Genomic DNA, 23,745 nt, shown 5'->3' with positions numbered 1-23,745 from the left:
TTTTCATCAATTACAAAGGACTTTTATTTGGGCATTTCTTTCTTGTTATTCTAATTACGTTTTGCTGTTTCTCCCTTGTCTCTCTGCGTCATGACAAGACTCCATCACTACAATAACTTCGATCCAATGGATGATCCTTTCTACTAAAGGAGGTTCATACTCATTGTCCACCTTGGATGCAGCTGCCTCTTCCTCTGTAGCTCTTCCATATGTTCCCCAACTGATCAATATTGACTCATGGATAGGGACATCCTATGTCCCTACTGAGCAAGAAATAGCTACAGAAGATGGGACTTCCACCTTCAACAACCTTAAAGATGTAAGGGTCAAAATTGTTTAGGGGTGATATGATGAGGGAGAATAAGGCAAGCTGAGGGCCAAGTACAAGCTAGTATTACCCCTCCCCCCACCCCAGGTGAGTTGTGTGTGACATTCCTCAGACACTCCTGGCTGCCCAAGAACAAAGGAAAGAAAACAAATGGTTAACTGATAGAGATCCCAGTCATGCAGGACATGAGTCTCCATCAGTTTACAAATATCTTAGTAAATTAGAAGAAAAAGGCAATCTTATCAATAGCCTAATCTCCAGAAACCTATAGACTCAGTTTCCTGGAGTCCCCACATCACCCCTCATAGTAATATGGGGAAGAAAGACAAGAAGGAAATGGCAGGGAACATTAAATTATCAGATACCCTGCAGCTTATTGACAAATAATTGAGGCTGGCAGAGAAGAACATTTCACCAGGAACTCCCCACTGTGTTAATGTTAATGCTTTGCTAGAGGGAAAAATACTTTAGCTTGACTATAGCTAGACCTCTAGTACTCTGTAAATCTTCTTTAGCATATGAAAATCTCTTTAAAAACTTCCCTTGAATTTGCCTCCTCCAAAGCCATAGTGTATAAACAGTCACTCTTCACAACCCAAGTGCAGCTCTTTCTGTCCATGGGTCCTGTCCTTGTGCTTTAATAAAATTACATTTTTGCATCAAAGACGTCTTCAGGAATTCTTTCTTGGCCTTCTGGCTGGGCCACTGCCATTGGACCTGCTGCAGGTGGCTGACATGGTGTAAGATGTGAAATGTGGCCCCTCAGTGTGCTAGGAGGCAAGGGCAAGTGAGGGCAGCTGCTGGTGTGGGGCTGGGCCTGGAGTTGGGAATGTTCAGCTAGGAGTGTTCAGTCAGACTGGACTCTGCTTTTGTGGCCTTCATCCCTTCCAGGGGACCAGAGTTCCTGGGAGTGATGCTAATAGGAGCCTGCCTTTTGCTCTTTTCTCTCAGAAGGCACAGAAGTCAAGGACCACAGAATGGGAACTGGGGGACATGTGTTTATTTAGCAACCAAGAAAGGGTTCTGTCAGCTGGGAAGCCTGGGGAGCAGCTGGTGGTCTGTGCAGTTAGAGGGTCCCCTGGCTCTCTCAATGGTGTCCAGGCTGGTGGGGACAGCTGGGCGGTACCCTGGATACAGGCTGGTGGGAGGGCATGGGGTGGAGAGAAAGCCAAAGGGCACCTGAGAGGGAGTCAGGGGAATAAAGAGGACAGCAGTGCTGGGCAGGTTGGACAAAGGAAGACCTGGGACCCCGCCCAGTTGCACCATGGTGCCAATCAGCCTCCTCTGCAGCCATACTTACCGCACACTTGCTTACTTATCCATGCACTCATCTGTGGGGGACAGAGTGGTCAGCATGGGCAAGGATGTGTTTGTGGGGTCCCTGACCTCCAGGACCCCTGCACTGCCCCTGGGCTGCGCTGGGCCTCAGCCTAGTCTAGCCACAGAAGCTCTGGGTTTCCTTTCATAGATGGTACAGCAGAGGGCTGGATGATGGGGCAGGGACTGGAGGAGAGGCCTGAGGACAAGCAGACCTGGGTGACACCCATTCTCCAAAGGAGGCAGGTGAGGCCCAGCCACAGTTCTGATTGGGCACCAAGCCTTCTGCCTGTTTACCTGCTGAGTCCTGACACACCCTCAGCCTTGGGGAGGGACCTGCTCAGACCAGGATGCCTGAGGACAAGGGCACCTCCCAAGTCCGTAGTGAGCCAGCCCCAGGGCAAAGGGGGAGGTGACCCAGGAAAAACTGGCCTGGGTGGAGGGGGATGTGGCCAGGTCAGGAGAATGAGTTAACTTGGCCCCAGGCCTGCAATTCTCATGTGGGCAGGCCTGAGCTCTTGTGAAGGAGGAATACTTGGGAACCAGAACCCTGGGTGTGGCAGCATCTTCCCGAAACTGAAGTGGCTCCTGGGGCTCCAGTGACCACAGCAGGGGCCTGGGTCCCTCCTCTCCCCCCTTCCCTAGTGAGGCAACATCAGGCCTGGACAGTCCCCATGTGCCTTTCTCCTCTGCCCAGCTGGTGATTACCATTGGGGATAGGGAAGATGATGTGGTCGTCAGTGAGGCCCAGGGATTTGATGAAGCTGATGAAGATTGCCTTCGGTACAGAAGGCACCTCCTTGGTCCTCCCTGTGGCCAAGATGGCTGGTTAGTGGCTGGTGAAAGCTCCATAATGATTGTCGAATGTGTGAACAAAGACTCAGACCCCTTCTTCATGAGGGGTTCTGTGGAAAGACCTCTCTCCCACCTCCCTGGGGCTCAGAGTGAAGGAGACCTGAGGGCTGGATGCGATGGGCCTCTTCTCCCCCAGCATGAACAAGAACCGGGTCGCACCAGGTGTAAGACCCACCATAGAGGACGACCTTGATGTACTCCTGGTTGTCGTGAACTTTCTTGAAGTACAGTATGGCAAACTGGTTGTAGTCTGTGGTCACCACTTTTGAAGTGTAGTTCTGGATTCCAGTGTAACCTGCATGGTGGATGGTGAGGGATCAGCGTGCCCTGGCCAGGCAGAGGGAGCTATTGATTCCTCCTCGGACTCCACTGTTTGGCATCTATGTGGAGGGGCAGGGAGGTCCGGGGCCCCTGAGATGCACACCCCACTCAGGACTCACGCTCAATGTTGCCCAGGTTGAATTGGCCTAGACGCAAATTTGGGAGGAAAATTTTGGTCGAGGGATGACAGGTCTGGTTCCTGTGGAAGCAAGAGATGGGTGGGAAAGAGGGTGACAGCCCACCCTGCCACAGCAGGAGACCTGCACCCCACCCCTGGAATTGGCCTGGCTCTTCCCCACTGAGCCCATCCCTGCCTTTCCCTGCCAACTCTGCCCTGAGTCACCTGACCTGCTCAGACTCTCTCTCCAGCACTTGCTGTCCTTTCTTCTTCTGGGCTGTTTCCCCTTGGTGGCCTTCCCTCTCTACTGTCTTCCCCCACCTGAGGAATTGTCCCCCCTTTTTTAAAACTTTTTTTAGATATACATTAATTTTTGAGAAAGAGAGAGACAGAGCAAGAGATGGGGAGGGACAGAGAGAGAGGAAGACACAGAATCCAAAGCAGCGTCCAGGCTCTGAGCTGTCAGCACAGAACCCGACCCAGGGCTCAAACCCACAAACCCTGAGATCATGACCAGAGACAAAGTTGGACGCTTAAACAACTGAGTTACCAGGTGTCCCTGTTCCCTATACTTATCTTGCAGGCACCCGCTTTAACCTCTCCTGGGGGGAATCACCACTGAGGCTCCAGTCTGCTGGATGCCAAAGACTCCCTTAGCTGTTGGGCTAAACCTGACCTTTCACCTGCATCCCATCTGGTCCCCTGCCACCCCAGAGCCAATCTCCCCACACTTGCCTTTCTTCTGTTCCTTCCATGACTGATGCTCTAGCCCCATCCCCAAGTGCCAGAGTCAGAAACCCAGGGGAGCTGGGTAATCCTTGGCTCCCCTCTCTAGGTCCTAATCTGCCCCTGCTCTGGTCATTTCCCTCCTATGACTGATAAGCCTCCTGGGCTGCACACCATCATTCCACTCTCTGCTACAGCCACATCTGCTCTTCACCAGTACCTGAGGCTCCTGCCAGGGTGGCCACCCACCGGCCCCCCAACAGACTGCTCATCAACTCCTGTTCAGGGCAGCCATGAGATTGCTTGCTATTTCTTGAAGAAGTGGCTCTGACTCAGTCCAGCAGCCCTGCCATAAATGTCCCAGGTCTCCTGATGCAATTTGGTTTCTCAAGGTCCAGCCCACAGACCACCTCCCTGGAAGCCCTGGACAAAGCTCAAGGTGGGATTCCAGGCTGGATCCACCGACCCTCCTCCCATTCTAGGACACCCCGAGCTCTCTTTGTCTTGTCACTGATGATCGCTTTTGTCCAACCGCAGTATTGTTTTGTGTCTGTGCTGAAATGACCAAGAAATGTTGATTTAGTAAATGAAAGAAGGAATAAATACAGGGAACCAGTACCCAGTGGTAGGATGAATGATCATCTTTCACCTTTGGTCACCCCTTGGCTATGTCTTCAGTATGCTTCTTGGACTCCCAGGGCAACCCTCTAGGCCCTACATGCTCCCCTACTAGGTGGTGGCTCTCACCAGGCCACAGTAGAGGTGACATTGTAGCTGTTGTCTTCGTTCAGCTCGTAGTTGGCAATGTACATCTTCATCCTCCTGTGCTTTTCTTTATTGAATCCGTTCCCTGCCAATCCTAAGAAGTACCATTTCCCCTGGAACTACAATGGGGGCTGATAATAGGCAGAGCCAGGAGCATCCCCAGGGGGCCCTCCTGCTCCATTCCTGCAGGCACCTCTAGGCAGCCTGGGCCTCAAACAGAAGCCCCTCTAACTGGGCTGCTGGGACCCAGCTGGCCACACAGGCTGGGCTGATGAGCCTGGCAGGAGCTGGAGCCCATTAGGACAGGCAGGAGCCCTCAGTGTGTCAAGGACAGGGTAACACTTGACAGGTGGCCAGCTGGCATCCCTGAGCCTCAGTTTCCTCATCATGTAGAGGGCCTGAAGATGTTCCCACCTTGCAAGGACTGCAGGGATTATGGAAGAGAGTGTAGACCAGGGGAGTCTGCTCAGCTGACCCTCTTGTCAGCAAGGTTGGGTGTGGATGGAGGCACGGGGTGTGCCTTCCATCAGGGCACCAGACGGCAGACTGAGCTAAAGCCTGAGCCCATCCTGTCTCTCCTCCCCTGTTGACACTCATCCTGGGACCTCCCTGCAGCTGCACCTCCAGGTCACTTACCTGCTCATTCTGGAAGTCAGGCTCCACAGGGACCGAGAGCAGAGGCGGGGCTGGGATCAGGTTTGGGGTGGAATCCTGGGCATGGGTCTGCAGGGCCCCCAGCAGGGCAAGGCCCAGCCACAGGATACCTAAGGCCATGACTTCAGGGCCAAGGAGGCAGGCACCACTTTCAGTTTCCCTGAAAGAGGGGATGAGTGAGGAGACTTCTGGGGGGATGCTATTTATGGTCTCTGTGTCCAATGGCTCACCCCAGGGTGGAGCGACTTATCCTTTGCCAAATCTTGGAAGGGTGAGGCAATTGCCAGCAACTCATGCTGAGGATCATGGCAAGCTCTCTGCCCTTTCCCTCAGGTCAGGATTATGCAAGATGAGGGGCAGGAAGGTCCAGGAGGCTGGAGGATGCATTCCCCATATCTCCACATCTCTGGCAAGGACACTGACTCCCTCCACACTCTCTTCTCCCTGGTTAGCACTGTGTGAGGACAAGGGTCTCTGATCTGGACCAGCTGTCATCTCTGACCTCCAGGAGCCTCTCTCTGGGGCCCAAGTGCACGGTGGGGTAAGTGTGGTGGGACCCCCATCCTGCACCTGATGAAAGCAGAGAATGCCTCAAACCAACAGAGCCCAAGCTGCTTTGTGCTTCTCCAAAGGGACATTCCTGGTAGGGAAGGACAGAGTGTACCCTGTGCTGCTCATGGAGCCCAGATCCTGGCCCTCCCAGGGACCCACCCTAGGCCGTGGCACAGGGTGAAAAACCCTTCCCCTCCCCCTACCACCGAAGGCCTACTGGGGAATGTTCCTGATGAGGGAACATAAGGCAAGCTGAGGGGAAAACACATGCTAGCATGCTCCCCTCCCCCCCAGGTGGGATCTGTGTGACATTCCTCAGGCACTCCTGGACACCCAAGAACAAAGGAAAGGAAAGAAATCAAATGGTTAAGTGATAGAGAACACACTCCTCCATCAGTTTACCTATGTCCTATAAATTAGGAGAAAAGGGGAACCTTATCAAGAGCCTAATCTCCAGAAAACTACACTCCATTTCCTGGAGTCCAAATATCGCCCTTCCTCCATAGTCATATGGGGAACAATGGCAAGAAGAAAATGGGAGATGGAATTAAATTTCATTATGACCTGCAGCCCATTTTGACAAACACTTGAGGCACACACAGAGTACAACATTTCTCCAGGAATTCCTTACTGTCTGAATGTTAATGCTTTGCTAGAAAGCAAAACGACCTTAGCTTGACAACATCCAGGCCTCCAGTAATGTGGGAGTCTACTTGAGCATATGAAAATCCCTTTAGAAACTTCCTCTTGACTTTATGTCCCCCAACCCCATGGTATATAACCAGTCACTCTTCACAACCCCAGTGTAGCTCTTTCTGCCCAAGAGTCCTGTCCCCGTGCTTTAATAAAATCACCTTTTCTGAACCAAAGATTCCTCAAGAATTCTTTCATGGCTGTGAGCTTTGAATCCCCAGCATTCCAGAGCCCCATCATTCCCACCATGAATCAGCCCCTTCCCTCCTCCACGTCCCATTGGCAGGGTGAACCCAGACCTCAGCTGGCCCTAAGGGACTTGGCCTCTCTTGTGGGCCCAATGAACTGAAACCCCAAGCTAGGCATGCAGCCACAAATTGGACAGCTTGCCATAGCAGAGCTCTGAGGCTACAGTCTCTGTTCCTTCCTGGTGGGGGACAATGGGAACATGCATCTGCACGGTGTGAAATGGGGTGGGGGCTCAGGAACCAAGGAGGGCTCTCTACCCTGCTGCTCTGGACACTGGGTACTTTGGGTCACAGTGAGTGCAAGGACTCAGCCTCATCCTTGAGAGATCACTGATACCTTCTGCCATCTCTGGCCATAGTCTTGACTGTGGAGCCCAGAGCTAGGACTGGACCCCTTAGAAGTAAGCTCCTGTCATGGCTGATCCTAGCACTGTCCTGGAGGGGGAGGGGCAGTTTCCTCATGGGGGCTTGGTTGTCCATGGGAGGCAGTGAAGGGACCCAGCCCCCAGGGCAGTATCTCCTAGATGTCACCTCGAGGGCCAGAGGTGATGGACCTCGAGGGCCAGAGGTGATGGAATGCCTGACGTGACGCTGACCATAGGGCTGACAGGCTTCAAATGACACTCCCAGAAACCTCATTGGCTCTGTCACCTGCTGGAGGGGAACCGGCTCCCCTCACATGGGCTTTGGGTGTGGACCTGGAGATAAGTTGACTCTGGGTGAATAGGGAGCATAATGTACAAGCTAGAACCCCCCAGCCCCCACTCTCAGGTGGGATATGTGTGACATTCCTCTGGCTGCCCAAGAACAAAGGAAAGGAAAGAAAACACATGGTTAACTGATAGAGATCCCAATCATGCAGGACATGAGTCTTCATCAGTTTACAAACATCTTAGTAAGTTAGAAGCAAAAGACAATCTTATCAATAGTCTAGTGTCCAGAAGCCTATAGACTCAGGTTCCTGGAGCCCCTATTAACACCCTCCCCACCATGGAGATGCAGGAAGAAAGGCAAGAAGGAAATGGCAGGTAAGATTAAATTTCCTGATACCCTGCAGCCCAGTGACAAATAATTGAGGCACATACAGGGTACAACATTTCCCCAGGACCCCCTACCATTCCTAATATAAATGCCTTACTAGAGGTAAAACAACTTAAGCTTGACAATAGCAGGTCCTAGGGTAGACTAGGAGTCCTCTTTAGCATGTCAGACTCCTTCTGGAGGCCTTCTTCCCTTTTGACTTTACTTCCCCCAAATCCTAGTATATAAACAGTCACTCTTCCCAACTTCAATGCAGCTTTTTTCTGCCCATGGGTCCTGTCCCCATGTTTTAATAAAATCTTTTTTTTTTTTTTTGCACCAAGACATCTTCAAGAATTTTTTCTTGGCTGTCAGCTCTGGAACCCTCCCCACCCCACTCAATAACCTCACCATTTGGCCTCCAATGTGGGGTGTGGGTCTTTTCATCTGGACTCAGAGCTTCAGTGCAAACTTGGTGAGCACTTTCTCTTTGCTTCCTTTACTCTTATTTCAGGGGCTTTTCAAGGAGTCTGGTCTTATTAGAACACTTTCCTGTCTCCATTGCTCAGGCTGTACTCCTGTAGCCCGTGGCTACTCTATGGGGAGGTGAGAGCCTGTCTTTTGGCTGCAAGTGAGTCCCCAGGCCAGAATGGTAAAAAGATCCAGAAACTTGTGCCCTCTCTTTATTCCTGTCCTTATACATGGTCATCTGTGTTGGGCATGGGACAACCACCTAAGTGACTAGCACAGATGCAAATCTTAAGACTCCTGTGTGAGGTTTCCTCCTCATTGGTCTAAAGTATCCCATCCACATCCCTGGCCTAGCTGCTTTTGGCTGTGGGCTCTCCCCTGCAAGCCCGCAAAACCAGTACCTGATTGAATATAAACTCAACTGGGAACCATTTCCTAGGACGTTGGCTGTAAAGACTGTATGTGTTGGACTGTCACTGAGATCATGATGGGTTTCTGTCTTCACTGTTTTCAATGTCCTCTACTAACTACTAATAAAGTAACAAAATTGGGCAATTCCCCCTTGTAAAAGTTTTCCAGTGTTTTTCATGGGTTAAACCAGTGGTTTGTTCAGCCTTCTCAACAAAGCAAATTAGGTCCTTCTGCTGGCACCTATTTGCAGCCTAGGATGCAATGGGAAAGTGGGGGAGATCAGCTTCCATCGGGCCTTAACTGCTTGTGGGTGATCATTGCGATTTACCTCGAGGTACGCCTTGGGTCACTTTAACACCTCAGGAACCTGTGATACACCCTGCATGGGTGATGCCACCTGGAAGTGGGGGTGGGGAGGGTGGATTTTCGTGGTAATGGACCTTCTCTACTTTTCTGTCTCTAAGAGTACGACGGGAGCTTCTCCACAGTCCCCAAGGACTCTCCCTTGAGATGCCTTTTTAACCCACTGGAAACAATTTGCATTGCAAAATTTAGGAAAGGACATATCCCATACCACTGTGTGGCCTTAAGAGGATCTAGCAGTTAGATCTCTTCTGTAGGAAACAGGGCCAATGGATGGAGGTACCTTAGTTCCAGGCCATCACAGCTCTAAGTCAGGACCCGGACCAAAAGAATGTGTTTGGCTAGTAAACTTCTTCCTGATATAGTGGATGTCCTAACAGGCCTCCTCCTGATGGAATTCAGGTGTTAGAGGAAACACAGGCCATCCTTGACAAAGGGGATGCTGACTCTTTCTCTGTGTTCCTCCTCCTAATAGATGTGGGGGCCTCTCCCTCATTCAGTTGCCAAGTTAACAGCTATAATTGGAGCCAACTGTGGGTAGTCTACTTTGGGATGTGGACTTTAAAGAATATTCCTAAGCAGCTGCCCAAACTCCCTTTGTTTCAGGGAAATCCCTTGTCTTCTCTAGCCTGACATAGACTCCCTATTTCCACCTGGGTGAAATCAAACAAACAAACAAGCAAACGAACAAACAACATGGCATCCCTTCTTTCCCAGCTGACAAGGTTTACAATCAGGAATCCTCTTTCTCTGCCTTCTGGCACTTCGCCTCTTGTGCCTTCCCCTGTCTCTCCTCTTGTTTCTGCATCACTTTCTCTGTGACGTACATAACTGGCTTCTATACCATCCTCCCACCCGCGATGTCAAGGAGCGATGAGCACCTCCTTGGATCGCCCACTTCAGATTCCCCCATTGCTGTCCTAGGTAAAAAAGTGACAGTGGGGAACAAACTGATTGTCCTTTAAGTGAATGCAGGTGGAACGTATTCAGTGTTTAATTTTATTTGTGTGTTAGTTTAACTAAGACAGACATGTATTTAGAGTTATCCGCATCAAATACAGAACTTTTATTCTGTCAAGGTTTCCTAAAGGTCAAATAAGATCATGTTGTCTCTGTTGCAATTTGTTAGCAAATGATGACTTAAAGGGTAATTTTGTGTATCTCAAAGTTTTCATAGATAATTGTTAAGAGAGCTTTCAATGTCTTTGGTAATCTGACACTTGAATAAATGAGATTGAATTTGCTGGATATCTAGGTCTTTTCCAAATAGAATGGAGTGCTAAAGCATTGATTACTGAACATAGATTTGTGCTTTTGACTTCTTATTGCAGAGAAACTAGGAATATTTGGGTCTTTTGGAAAACATGCTTTGTGCTTAATTGATTCATGAATTTGCCATCTAAAGGATTCTGGTGTAACAGTTTAGAATTGGGTCCTACTTAGTCTCAGCTGGAGACTAAGGTTTCTAAAGGTCAAAATTCTGCTAAACATAAAAAGACTGATGGAAATAAGGAAAGCAACTCTATATGTAAAAAAGTATGAATGTGTAAAAAAGAGAAAAGGAATGGGAATATATTTTTTGTTGCAAGTAAAAGAAAGCAATTTTGTCCTAAATGAGACTGGTTTGGAGAAAAATGGCCTGGGACAAAATCTGAGTGCAAAGGTAAGCTGTAGAAGGTTCATGAAGGGAAATCTGTGGAAAGGAATTTTATGTGTAGTTATGACAGACTAAGTTGCCATGAATGGATTTTCAAAGGTACACTGTTATAATGTTGAAATTCTGCTTTTCTCTCTGTCAAAAGACAAAGTTTTTTTGGATTGTTCGGCTCTTGACAAATAATAATAATAATAATAATAATAATAATAATAATAATATACAAAGGATTGTATTCTCTTTTGTCTGCCCGGAAAACCACAGTTTCAGGTTTTGTCTTTATCAGGTCACTGATCGCTTAGTTAAAACTTCTAACTGTTAAAGGAGCAAAGTTTTGTAACAACTATATAACCCTTCATATTTGCCTTTGGAATCTCTTATTACCATCTTAGTTAAATAAATAATTTAAAGCTTTAAGATTTGTAATGATCTGAATCCCATTTCAGATGTGCTCTATAACTTTCTAAGGTTTAACAAAATTCCCAGCATTTAAATTGTACAGAAAGTCCCTTTGACCAAGGAGGACTTTTTATTTGGTATGTTAAGTGAAAAGACCTGTTAAATAGTGGTACACCTTAGGTGACATTGCTTGGGTGAATGTTGTAACTGTTCAAAGATATGCGCAATTCCTAAAGTTTTTTTTTTTTAATTACTTTTTAAAAATTTACATTCAAGTTAGTTATCATATAGTGCAACAATGATTTCAGGAGTAGATAGATTCCTAATGCCCCTTACCCATTTTGCCCATCCCCCCTCCCACAACCCCTCCAGTAACCTTCTGCTTGTTCTCCATATTTAAGAGTCTCTTATGTTTTGTCCCCCTTGCTGTTTTTATATTATTTAACTTCCCTTCCCTTATGTTCATCTGTTTTGTATCTTAAAATCCTCATATTAATGAAATCATATGATATTTGTCTTTCTCTGACTAATTTCTCTTAGCATAATACCCTCTAGTTCCATCCATGTAGTTGCAAATGGCAAGATTTCATTCTTTTTGAATTGCCGAGTAATACTCCATTGTATCTATATACCATATCTTCTTTATCCATTCATCCATTGATGGACATTTGGGCTCTTTCCATACTTTGGCTATAGTTGATAGTGCTGCTATAAACATTGGGGTGCATGTGCTCCTTTGAAACAGCATACCTTTGTCCCTTGGATAAATACCTAGTAGTGCAATTGCTGTGTTGTAGGATAGTTCTATTTTTAATTTTTTTTGAGGAACCTCCATACTGTTTTCCAGAGTGGCTGCACCAGTTTGCATTCCCACCAGCAGTGCAGAAGAGATCCTCTTTCTCTGCATCCTCGCCAACATCTGTTGTTGCATGAGTTGTTAATGTTAGCCATTCTGACAGGTGTGAGGTGGTATTTCATTGTGGTTTTGATTTGTATTTCCCTGATGATGAGTGATGTTGAGCATTTTTCCATGTGTCAGTTGGCCACCTGGATGTCTTCTTCGAAGAAGTGTCTATTCATGTTTTTTGCCCATTTCTTCACTGGATTTTTGTTTTTTGGGTGTTGAGTTTGATAAGTTCTTTATAGATTTTGGATACTAACCCTTTATCTGATATGTTATTTGCAAATATCTTCTCGCATTCCATCATTGCCTTTTAGTTTTGCTGATTATTTCCTTTGCTGTGCGGAAGCTTTTATTTTGATGAGGTCCCAATAGTTTATTTTGCTTTTGTTTCCTTTGCCTCAGAGACGTGTTGAATAAGAAGTTGCTGTGGCCAAGGCCAAAGAAGTTTTTGCCTGCTTTCTCCTCAAAGATTTTGATGGTTGCCTGTCTTACATTTAGGTCTTTCATCCATTTTGATTTTATTTTGGGGTATGGTGTAAGAAAGTGATCCAGGTTCATTTTTCTGCATGTCACTGTCCAGTTTTCCCAGCACCACTTGCTGAAGAGACTGTCTTTTCCTTTGGATATTCTTTCCTGCTTTGTCAAAGATTAGTTGGCCATACATTTGTGGGCCCATTTCTGAGTTTTCTATTCCGTCCCATTGATCTGAGTGTCTGTTTTTGTGCCAGTACCATACTGTCTTGATGATTACAGCTTGTAATACAGCTTGAAGTTCGAATTCCCAAAGTTTTAATACGTTTTTGTAATAAGGTTGTCACGTGACATTCTGATTATTAAAGTGTTATGTATCACAGAAATAACCAAATATCCTTGTCAATTGCATCATAACGAACTCTCATCAGATTGTTAACCATGTCCATTTTTGAGTTTTGTCACTTATAATTATTGTACTTATTCTCTTACAAAACATGTTTCCTCTTCCAGGAGATTTATTAAAAGGGCTTTGAGGACAAATTCAGGTATTTGACAGCTTTAAAATCCTAAAACTAAAATAGGTAAGAATGTCCAGAACTAAAAAGCTACACTTGAACTGAACAACAATTAGTAATATGGGACTAAATGAATTGAGAAAGGTTATAGTTTTTGTGACCCTTGTTGAAAACATTGCTGGATCTCTAATGTTTGCTCTTCCAGATTAAGGAAACCTTCTCTTAAGATATGTATAATGTACAGAAATGTGATAAAATATTCCTCTATAAATAAATTGAAACTTTTAACTTTTCTCTCTACCTGAACCTTCTGAAATTCAAATGTCTCATTAAGTATACTTCCGCAGCCATCATACTTACCTGCATAAGTTCAGTGAGAATCTGTCCTCCTTGTAAAAGACACCATTGAGAATACTGTTCATTTTACCAAGGTTTTGACTGGAATGTCCTATTTGAGAGAAATGCATAGACTCTGATATGACTATATGGCTTTATGGAACTAAGGTTGACTTTATGAAACATGGAGCAAATAAAGCCCCTTGGGAATGTTGGCCTGATGCCTTGCTTACAGAGTTCCAATCAGACTTACCAGATGAGTAAAGAATGTCACTTCTGGGCAGGTGCAGGGACCTCAGGATATCTTGGGGACCTTGTGGAGAGGAATTGCCCAATCTACAAGTATTGCAGGCCTGTCTGATGGAAGTACTTGACTTGGCTCCTGGCCTGGAGAGGCCAATCAGTTCAGTCTCCAGTTCAATCTGGAGATTCCTTATAAAAGGTTTCAGCAAAGCAAACTTTAAAAGATCCTTAGGATCAATCACTATTCTTACTGAGGTTATATAAATCATTAGGCAAAGTTTCTTAAAACTGGACTTGTTTTGTAAAGGAATTAGTCTTGATTTGGCTCTTTCTGGAAATGAAGGTTTTAGAGAGGAAAAACTATATTTCCATAATGCAGCTTTCTGGATGTTGAATTCTAGTTCTGATTGTCTTTAAATGTTTGCTGTTTGCCTAAACTACACAACTCGAGGTAAACTTCAGAAAAATTGTCACAATATTTCATGTATAGAAAATCTTCTGTGCTTATTATTCAGTGGAGATAATAATAAGTCCCCATGGGCATATGATTATTTAAATAACTGGAAAATGGGATGGATTCCCCCAATAACTGTATAAAGACTAAAGTGCTTTACTATTCACTGGAGGCCAGGTTAATTCCTAAATCTCTAAATATGCCAACCATATCCTCCCTACACCTGATCTGACAGTTACTAGAAACCCACCCCATATAAACCCAAAAGACCTAGTTTATTTAAAAGATTGAAAGTCTAATACAACAGTGGGTTTAACTTCAAACTTGAAGAGCCCCTACTGGGTCATATATACTCCCACTGCGATCAAGTTGGAAGGGAACATGTCATGGGCTCCTATATTTAAAATAATACCTGTACCCCCTTCACAGGAATTAACAAGCAAACGAATGTGCCTTCTTATTCCTGTCAACCTGTGGAAGACCTCATATTTCTCTGAGGATGGTTGTACCTTTCTTTTTCATCTTCCTTTCCCAGTTTCTACTAACAATTTCTTCTTACAATGGGCCATTCAAAAGGATCACCACAGACATTTGAGTTACAAACCAGAAAGACCAATCTGATTCCTGCTGCCTGTTCCCACAAGCATCCAAGGATGCTTCAAGTCTAACATCTAAAAAATCTCACTGTTAGCACTGAAACACACTGGGTTTGTAATCTGCTGTAAGCATCAGCCTGTATTTTTCTTTTTTCTATAAAAGTACCTCTTTTTAATTACCTGATTGCTTACTAAACAAAACAGAATCTATATGATGGCTATATACCACTTGTTACACAGTTAAGGCCTTAAATAACTCTTTTTTTTTTTTTAACGTTTATTTATTTTTGAGACAGAGAGAGACAGAGCATGAACGGGGGAGGGTCAGAGAGAGGGAGACACAGAATCTGAAACAGGCTCCACGCTCTGAGCCGTCAGCCCAGAGCCCGACGCGGGGCTCGAACTCACGGACCATGAGATTATGACCTGAGCTGAGGTCGGCCGCTTAACCGACTGAGCCACCCAGGCGCCCCAAATAACTCTTAATATTATATAACTAAATACTAAAATTTATAAGGAAAAATCTGTTATAAGATGGCCTACATGACTCATAGGGGAATTCCAATCCCCAATGGAAGACTCCCCTTCTGAGTTTTTCTTCCCACCCAGCTTGCTGCATTCACCAAATTACTACTAATGCAGAATGCGGAAGGAACAGACCATAAATTGTCCCCTCTGCTTATGCTCTGGACTCAGACCTCTGGAGAGTTATCTCCTCTGAGCCCACTGGTGTGAAATAAACCTCCTGCCTTCCACGATCTTTGAGGGCCACTTGGTTCTTCTGCTGGGTGATCCAGGCCACTTTCCATAACATTTGGTTCCCTGACCAGGAAACCCAACTGCTCTGGCCCATTGTTGCCACTGGTTTGGGAAAATAGCGAGGTGGTGACAGAACGAGGAATCGCAACGAAGAAGGCGTGCCCTGCCTGATCTTCTGCAGTCTCCCACACAGTCCCCTCAAGCTGGCCCCGCTCCGCCATTTGCCAGATGCGAGGAGACTTGGCAGATGAGGACCTGGACCTGACATCAGATACCGGTAAGGCCTGGGACCCAATTCAGTCTGGCCCACCTATAGTGGTAGAAGGGGGACCTGATCATGCCCCAGAGACCTCAGTGGTCTCACAGGTAGGAATTGTGGTATGGAGCCCCAATTCAGTCCAGCCCACCCATAGGGGTGGAAGAGGGACCTGGTCATTCCCTGGAGACCTCAGAGGTCTTACAGGTAAGGAGCCCCAATTCAGTCTGGCCCACCCATAAGGGTGGAAGGGGGACCTGATCACTCCCCAGAGACTTCAGTGGTCTCACAGGTAGGAATTCAGTCTGACCCACCCACAGGGGTGGAAGAGAGACCTGATCAATCCCCAGAGACCTCAGAGGTCTCACAGGTAGAAATTCTGTGGGAGGGAATGTAATAACCTCTGGTGTCTATGTGAGTGTGAATGTGTGACTTGGTCTGGCTTGCCTGCTGAGTTTGATACTGTGGCTCCACAGGTGGGCACCCTTAAGGTCCCCAAAAGCCCACAGAGTCTGAATGGGCCCATCTGCGATTCCGTGGTGAACGGCACACAGATTATGGTGGCATCGGAATAGTTTTCGATCGAAAGTCACAAAGCTGAGGCTGCTACGGCTAAGCATTACCTAAGTTCCTTTGGGACATAGCCAGATGGGCATCTGACTGGTCTCCTCATTAGAGGGGGCACTCCTACCCTTCTGTCTGTCTTTGTGACTCTGTCTCACAGGAACATTATGGGGTCAGGACAGAGCAAAGAAGGGGTTTTAGGGAGACTATGGAATTAAGATACCCCCCGGCAAGTTAAGGAATCTATGTGAGTTAGAGTGGCCCACTTTTGGTGTAGGATGGTCCTCAGAGGGAACCTTAGATGTCCCAATGGTCCTCTGCATCTGGCATGTTGTCACCAGAGACCCAGGTTATCCTGATCAGTTCCTGTATATCGATTCCTGGTTAGAGATTACCCAAACCCTACCCCCTTGGGTGCAATTTACCTGCAACAAACAGGGACAGGCTAGGGTCTTAGTCACTTTGACAAAGTGGCTCAAGGAAGGTCAACAGAAGTCCTGACCTCCACAAATTCTTGCCAGTGATCCAGAGGAAGAACCAATCTTGCCCTCACGATATCAATCCCCCAGTTCCTGATACTCTGTCACCTTCAGTCTCCCCACCACCTCTGGACTTGGAAGATCCTCTCTCCCCCAGATCATCGGCCAGATTGTGCCCTCAGCCAGGTGCAGGCAGTCTCCAGATGCCAGTCCACAGCCACCAGTACCAGAGGCTCTCCTCCGGGGGATCCGAGCAGGGACAAAGAAGCCCACTAATATGCTCAGCAGCAAGGAGAATCCCCCAGGGATTACTATGAGATGCTATGCAAGGCTTACACCCAGTTTGACCCTGAGGCACAAGAGAGCCACCACAAAAGGATGGGGAGGAAGGTCCAGCCACCAAAAGGGAGGAGGCCCAAAACCTCCTTAGCAAGGGATAAGTGCGCCTACTGCAAGGAGAAAGGACATTAAAAGAATAAATGTCCCAACCGGGGAAAGTCCCAGAAACCCAGCCGACATGCACAAGAACCCTGCAAAAAAGACCTCATAGGCCTAGCAGGAATAGATTCAGATTGAGGGGGACCAGGGTTCTTCTTGGCCCCTATGAGCCCATGGTCAAAATAAAAGGGGATCAAACTATGATGTTTATGTGAACTCAGGGGCCACACGGTACAACATGAGTTCCTCTACCTACCTGAGTGCCCTATCCCTCCCCTCAGCCAGGATATACTCTCAAAGCTGGGGGCCCAAGTAACCTTTGAGCCAACAGGATGCACCAACCTCTGATTGGATCCAAGTGGAGGCTATTATGCAGCCAGGCCCAACCAAGTGGCCCACCCAAATTCAGGACTGCCTTCCCCACTGTATGGGCTGAGGACAACCCCCCTCCCCGGACTCGCCCACAAGGGGCCCCTGTCATTGTAGAGTTAATCCCAGGGGCTCACCCACAGAGACAGCGGCAATACCCCCTCTCACAAGAGACAAGGGCAGGCATCCAAGAACACCTGACCAGACTCAAAGAAGCAGCCATTCTGGTTGAATGCCAACCACCCTGGAACACTCTGCTCTTGCCAGTCAAGAAGCTGGTAAGAGGGTACCGACCAATTCAAGCTCCTTGCACCTGGTGGTCCCGAACCCTCCTCAGCCATATCCCAGGCTCTACCAGATGGTTTACTTGTCTAGACTTAAAGGATGCCTTCTGCCTCTGCTTGGCCCCCCAGAGCCAACATTTGTTTGTCTTCAAATGGACTGAACCAGACCCAGGGCATCAGATGCAACTGACTTGGACACACCTCCCACAGGGGCTTAAAAATTTGCCTACCCTCTTTTGGGAGGCACTGGCCAGAGATTTTGCCAGCTTTCCAAGGGAGGTCACATGCTGCACCTTCTCCAGTATGTAGATGACTTCCTCCTTGTCAGCTCTACCCAAGAAAATTGTACAGTGGGAACAAGGGCCCTCCTCCAACTCCTGTCAGACTCAGGGTATCAGGTCTCATGAAAACAAGGTACAGATCTGCCAACAGCAAGTCCAACCCAAGGAAAAAGAGCACCAGGGTCAGAGAGAAAGAAGGTCATCACCTCCATACCTCAGCCCCAAACTAAGAGGGGGCTACGAAAATTCCTTGGGGCTGCAGAATTCAGCCAAATCTGGATTCCTAGATTCTCAGCAATAGCAAGACCCCTCTATAATCTCTTGGTAGGACTGGATTGACAACCACCTGTCTGGACAAAGGAGGCCAAAGTTGCATTCCTAGAGATAAAGGCCACCTTGGGGCAGGCGCCAGCCCTTGGCCTGCTGAATATAAAAAAGCCTTTCAATCTCTTTGTGCATGAGAAGGAAAAGGTCACCCTTGGGGTTCTCACACAGACCACTGGACCTCAGCAATGGCCAGAAGAGGCTGGACCCAGTGGCGGCAGAATGGCCACTATGTCTTAGGGCACTAGCGGCCACAGTTCTGCTCATTGAAGAGTCAGATAAACTCACCCTGGGACAAGAACTAAATGTCAAGGTTCCTCATGCTGTCATGTCTCTCATGCCTCTCCAACTTTTGGCTAGCACAATACCAGGGGCGCCTCTGTGAGAATCCATGGGTCACTCTTAAAATAGTGCAGACACTGAACCCTGCAACTTTCCTACCTTCTGAGGAAGGGAAACCAGATCATGACTGTTCTGAGGTGACGGATAAAGTATTCGCAAGCTGCCCAGATCTGCATGACCAGGCAGATCTGTATGACCAAAACCCAGACCTCACCTTGTTCAGTGATGGTAGCAGTTTCATCACAAAGGGCATTCAAAAGGCGGGGTATGCAGTGACATGCCTTAATCCGAGCCCTCACCATTAGTAAGGACAAGCGAGTGAACTGACTCCCAGTACACCTTTGCTACTGTACACATACATGGGGCAATCTACAAAGAGAGGGACCTCCTCACCATGGTGGAGAAGACCATCAAAAATGAGGAGGAAATATTAAAGCTCCTCGAGGCCTTCTGGCTTCCAAAAAAGTTGCAGTTCTACACTGCAAAGGACACCAGAAGGGAGATGACCCTACAGCACAAGGAAATCATCTAGCAGACAAAGCAGCCAATATAGCAGCTAATAAGGAGGTAGACATAGCTCCCTCCCTTATCCATGCTGTGACCCCCACCAGGAGTTCAGAGAAGAAGTTGTCCCCCAGTTAGGCTTACCAGCCACAACCTACAGCAATAATGGGCATGCATTCATGGTGGACTGCTTACTGGCCTCAAAGCTCAGGAAAAGTAGAGCAGATGAATTGCACCCTTACGGGAACCTTAGCCAAGTTCTGTCAAGAAACAGACCTCCCATGGCTGGACCTGTTGCCCCTGGCCCTCCTGCATGCCCATTACACACCAGAAACCCAGGGTTTCTCCCCTTTTGAACTAATATATGGGAGCCCCCCTCCATGTCTAGGGAGCCTCCCAGGAAGGGAATAAGAGAACAACTTCAAGCTTTAGGGGCCACCCTAAATGAGTTACAATGATATACCATAGAGAGGGCCCCAATCTCTTTAGGATCTCCTGTACACCCCTTCTCACCAGGGGACTTGGTCTAGGTCAAAGACTGGAAAAAAGACCCTCTCAAACCACAGTGGACTGGGCCTCATACCATTATCCCGACCACCCCTACTGCCCTCAAGGTCACAGGTATCACTCCAGAGTCAAGAGGGCCAATCCTGAGGAGCCCAGACTTGGAAGACTGACCCAAGTCTGATCTTCAGCCCTGCTCCAGCCACATCCCAGAAGCTGGCTTCTCTATGCATGGCAGAAGCTTGAGGAATCACTGGTCCAATAAAATAAATACACTGTCTTTACTCTTTGCCATCGGATTGGCAGAGGTTGCCCCAGAAAGCTGGGGAAACAGCAAGAGGTTCCTGTTTGCACTCACCTTCCTCTTATGGATAGGATGTTTTGTTGGTATTGATTGCCTCTAATCTGGGCCCCATTTGTAAGAGCAGGGCACCTTCAGTGGAAGAATCTGGGGGGCTTAAAAGCTTAAATATGGTGTAACCTCTTTCGGTCTACTGGTTTGCCTGCCAGTAGGGAGGTTCCTAATGCCATTTTGGGAAGTGTTTGCTCTGATGTATGTGCCTCAAGCGTCAGGAAAAAGAGATTAAATAATTCTGAGGATAAAAGTTGGTGCTTAGATTAACCTTCACCTCTAAGGCCCAGGCTAAACGAGTGATGTTACTACCTGTCCTCCTAGGGGCAGGAATAGCCATGCGGATAGGGAGTCGCATAGGAGACATAGGCTCATCTGTGGGACTAACAAGTGGCCAACTCCCTAGTGTCCATACAGAGCCAAATAAGTTCCCTGGCAGGGGTTGCCCTCCAGAACAGACAGGCACTAGACCTCACTGCTGAGAAAGGGGGCACCTGTGTCTTCCTCAGAGACCGGTCAGACAGTCACAACCAAAGTCAGGGAACTAAGGAAAAGGACAAGCCATTAATAAATGAAGATGATGCCCTTTAATACAGCCTACATCTGTTTAAAGGGGCATCAAAGGGGGGGAATGATAGGGAAAAATCTGTTATAAGATGGCCAACAGGGCTGATAGGTGAATTCCAGTCCCCAACTGAAGACTCCCTTTCTGGGTTTTTCTTCCCACTCAGCTTGCTGTGCATACCAAATTACAACTAATGCAGAATGCAGAAGTAACAGACTATAAATTGTCCCCTCTGCTTATGCTCTGGACTCAGACCTCTGAAGAATTATCTCCTCTGGGTACACCGGTGTGAAATAAACCTCCTGCCTTCCAAGATCTCCAACTGCTGCTTGGTTCTTCTGCTGGGTGATCCAGACCACATTCCATAGCAAAATAACTCTAATGAATTAAACACTTATACAAAACAGAATGGCATTAGATGTTTTAAGTGCTGCACAAAGTGGAACTTATACTCTCATAAGAACAAAATGCTGTGTATACATTCCAGATTACAACCAAAAATTATTTTGGATTTCTTACTGACATGAATACTCAAATTGGCACATTAAACAATCCCTCTCTTTCCTTAGTGAGTGGTTAAACTCTTAGGCTGGAGGATTTTTGTTAGCTACCAAAGGACTTTTCATTTGAGCTAATCTTTCTAGTTATTCTACTTATGTTTTGCTATTTTCTCTCATGTCTCTCTGCCTGGTGCCAAGACTCCATCACTACAATAACTTCAAGCCAAGAGATGATTGTTTCTACTCGAGGTGGTTCATACACATTGTCCACCTTGGATTCAGCTGCATCACCTTAACTGCCCTATGTTCCCTGATGAACCAGTATTGACCCATAGGTAGGCAATTCTATGCCCTTACTCAGCAGGAAGAAGCTAAAGAAGATGAGACCTTCTTCCCTCAACAACCTTAAAGATATACGGGTCAAAATTGTTCAGAGGGTATATGATGAGGGAGCGTGGAGCAAAATGAGGGCAAAACAGGCTGGCATATCCCCCCTCCCCCAGGTGGAATATGTGACATATTTCTCACACACTCCTGGCTACCCAAGAACAAAGGAAAGGCATTTAAATGCTTTCCATGGTGATGTAGGAAACCAAGGCAAATGAAAAATTAAATCCTCTTACTGCCTACAGCCTATTGGCAAGTCCTTGAAACCAGTAGAGTAACTTCCCTCTGGGATCTCAGCTGCCTCGTTAATGACAGTTTGCCAGGGGCAAAGAGAACCTTAGCTTAACATTATCCCAACCTCCAGGATCCTGTAAGTCTACTTCCTTTATCTCAACTGCCCCAAAGTATATGCTAGCAATCATACTCCAAGTTTATGGCCCCCCCAATATACATCTGAAGGGTCTCATGATTGAGGTTTTATTCAACAGTAATAATGGTGTTGCTCTAGAAACAGCTGGTCCCTCAAGGTCATTAGAGACTTACTCTATCCCTGATCCCCTCCCCACCTGAGGGTATATAATCAGTTACCCATCACAACCCCAGTGCAGCTCTTCCTGCCCCTGAGTCCTGACCCTGCGCTTTAATAAAATCACTTTTTTGCACCAAAGACGTTTTCAAGAATTCTTTCCTGGCTGTCAGCTCCTTACCACCCCACCAACACCCCAAAGGACTTTTATTTGGGCAATTCTTTCTTGTTATTCTAATTACATTTTGCTGTTTTCTACCATGTCTCTCCACATGGTGACAAGACTCCATCACTACAATAACTTCAAGCCAAAAGATGATTCTTTCTACTTAAGGAGGTTCATACTTGTTGTCCACTTTGGATCCAGCAGCCTCTGCCTTCTGTAACTCTTCTGTATGTTTAGCAACTGATCAATATTGACTCATAGGTAGGGACATCTCTACACCCCTACTGAGCAAGAAATAGCTACAGAAGATGAAACTTTCCACCTTCAACAACCTTAAAGATGTAAGGGTCAGAATTGTTTAGGGTGTAAGGGTTAAATTGTAGTGTAGGGCTAACCTGTAGACTTAAGAAATAATTTTGTTTTAACACTATAGGTTAAGAGATAACAGCCTTATCCTATCAATCAAGGGAACAAAAGTTCAAAGAAAATCAACTGGATTAGTGTTTGATTGGATTGGGGCAAGGGCATGTCTGAACTATTTCCACCCCCATCTGGGAACTATTCCTTTGTTCTGCTCCCAGGTGATGATAAGATGATGTGGTTGGCTATAAAAACTCTGTACCCTGGCTGTTCAAGACCGCACTCTTGTCAAGAGTGTCAGTCCTGATCGGTTGGCCTTGCCTCTCATTGCAATAAACTTTGTTGTGACTGTCACTGGTGCCCATAGCATTCTGATTCAGGAGTCGTGTGGATGCAACAAGGGGTGATATGATGAGGGAGAATAAGGCAAGCTGTGGGCAAAGTACAAACTAGCATTACCCCTCCCCCCACCCCAGGTGAGATGTGTGACATTCCTCAGACACTCCTGGGTGCCCAGAAACAAAGGAAAGGAAAGAAAACAAATGGTTAACTGATAGAGATCCCAGTCATGGGAGGATATAAGTCTCCATCAGTTTACAAATATCTTAGTAAATTAGAAGAAAAAGGCAATCTTTTCAATAGCCTAATCTCCAGAAACCTATAGACTCAGTTTCCTGGAGCCCCCACATCACCCCTCATAGTAATATGGGGAAGAAAGACAAGAAGAAATGGCAGGTAATGTTAATTTCCTGATACCCTGCAGCCCGTTGACAGATACTAGAGGCTGGCAGAGAAGAACATTTCTCAAGGAACTCCCTACTGTCTTAATGTTGATGTTTGCTAGAGGGAAAAATACCTTAGCTTGACAATAGCTAGGCCTCCAGTATTCTGTAAATCTTCTTTAGCATATGAAAATCTCTTAGGAAACTACCTTGACTTTACTGCCTCCAACTTGAGTATATAAGCAGTCACTCTTCACATCCCCAGGGCAGCTCTTTCTGCCCATGGATCCTGTCCCCGTACTTTAATAAAATCACATTTTTGCACCAAAGATGTCTTCAAGAATTCTTTCTTGGCCCTTGGCTCCAGACCCCCAATCACCCCAAAAACTTCAATTCTGGTGAAGTGGGGGTGCCAGCAACTCAGCCCCCCCAACCCTTTCCAGCTGCCTGGCCCTGGCTGGGCCTCTGCCATTGGACCATTCAGCTGGTGGCTGAACATGGGTGTGAGTTGTGCCCCAGCAGTGTGCTAGGAGGCAAGGGGAACTGAGGGCTGCCGCCGGTCTGGGGCTGGTCTTGGATTTGGGAGCTGGAAGTATTCAGTCAGACCTGGACACTGCTTCTGTGGCCTCAATCCCTTTCTGAGGAT

The 23,745-nt window shown here is 46.9% G+C and overlaps 2 protein-coding genes and 1 long non-coding RNA gene across 4 annotated transcripts in view; 1 reads left to right on the top strand and 2 right to left on the bottom strand.

The window, feature by feature from the left end:
* Positions 1–23,745, bottom strand: part of LOC132662890 (neutrophil gelatinase-associated lipocalin-like) — a 74,223-nt gene that overhangs the window by 13,330 nt on the left and 37,148 nt on the right. The gene's annotated exons all lie outside the window — the stretch shown is intronic.
* LOC132676576 (neutrophil gelatinase-associated lipocalin-like) lies at positions 1,387–5,291 on the bottom strand. 2 transcript variants are annotated; one of them, XM_060628620.3, is made up of 7 exons: positions 5,067–5,289; positions 4,413–4,549; positions 2,941–3,020; positions 2,676–2,795; positions 2,354–2,455; positions 1,629–1,659; positions 1,387–1,507 (listed from the first exon to the last, which is right to left on the bottom strand). In XM_060628620.3, the coding sequence occupies exons 1-6, from the start codon at positions 5,202–5,204 to the stop codon at positions 1,640–1,642; spliced, it is 597 nt and encodes a 198-aa protein (XP_060484603.1). In that variant the 5' UTR covers positions 5,205–5,289; the 3' UTR covers positions 1,387–1,507; positions 1,629–1,639. The 2 variants fall into 2 exon arrangements, with proteins under 2 accessions (XP_060484603.1, XP_060484604.1); XM_060628621.2 differs by having other exon boundaries at positions 1,388–1,466; positions 5,067–5,291.
* Positions 9,591–20,809, top strand: LOC144614034 (uncharacterized). The gene is made up of 3 exons (XR_013551570.1): positions 9,591–9,766; positions 15,248–15,453; positions 20,605–20,809. It is a non-coding gene; the product is annotated as an uncharacterized LOC144614034 (long non-coding RNA).

Source organism: Panthera onca, chromosome D4 (assembly GCF_046562875.1).
Source record: "Panthera onca isolate mPanOnc1 chromosome D4, mPanOnc1 haplotype 2, whole genome shotgun sequence".
Taxonomy (NCBI): Eukaryota; Metazoa; Chordata; class Mammalia; order Carnivora; family Felidae; genus Panthera; species Panthera onca.
The sequence above is the reverse complement of the archived record's forward strand: the minus strand, read 5'-3'. Positions and strand labels throughout refer to the sequence as shown.

Coding starts and splice junctions, on each gene's coding strand:
- LOC132676576 (XM_060628621.2), bottom strand. CDS start 5,204: ATGGCCTTAGGTATCCTGTGGCTGGGCCTTGCCCTGCTGGGGGCCCTG. Junction 3,021..4,412: donor GTCACCTCTACTGTGGCCTG/GTGAGAGCCACC, acceptor TTGCTTCCACAG/GAACCAGACCTGTCATCCCT. Junction 1,660..2,353: donor CATCTTCCCTATCCCCAATG/GTAATCACCAGC, acceptor TGTCCCCCACAG/ATGAGTGCATGGATAAGTAA.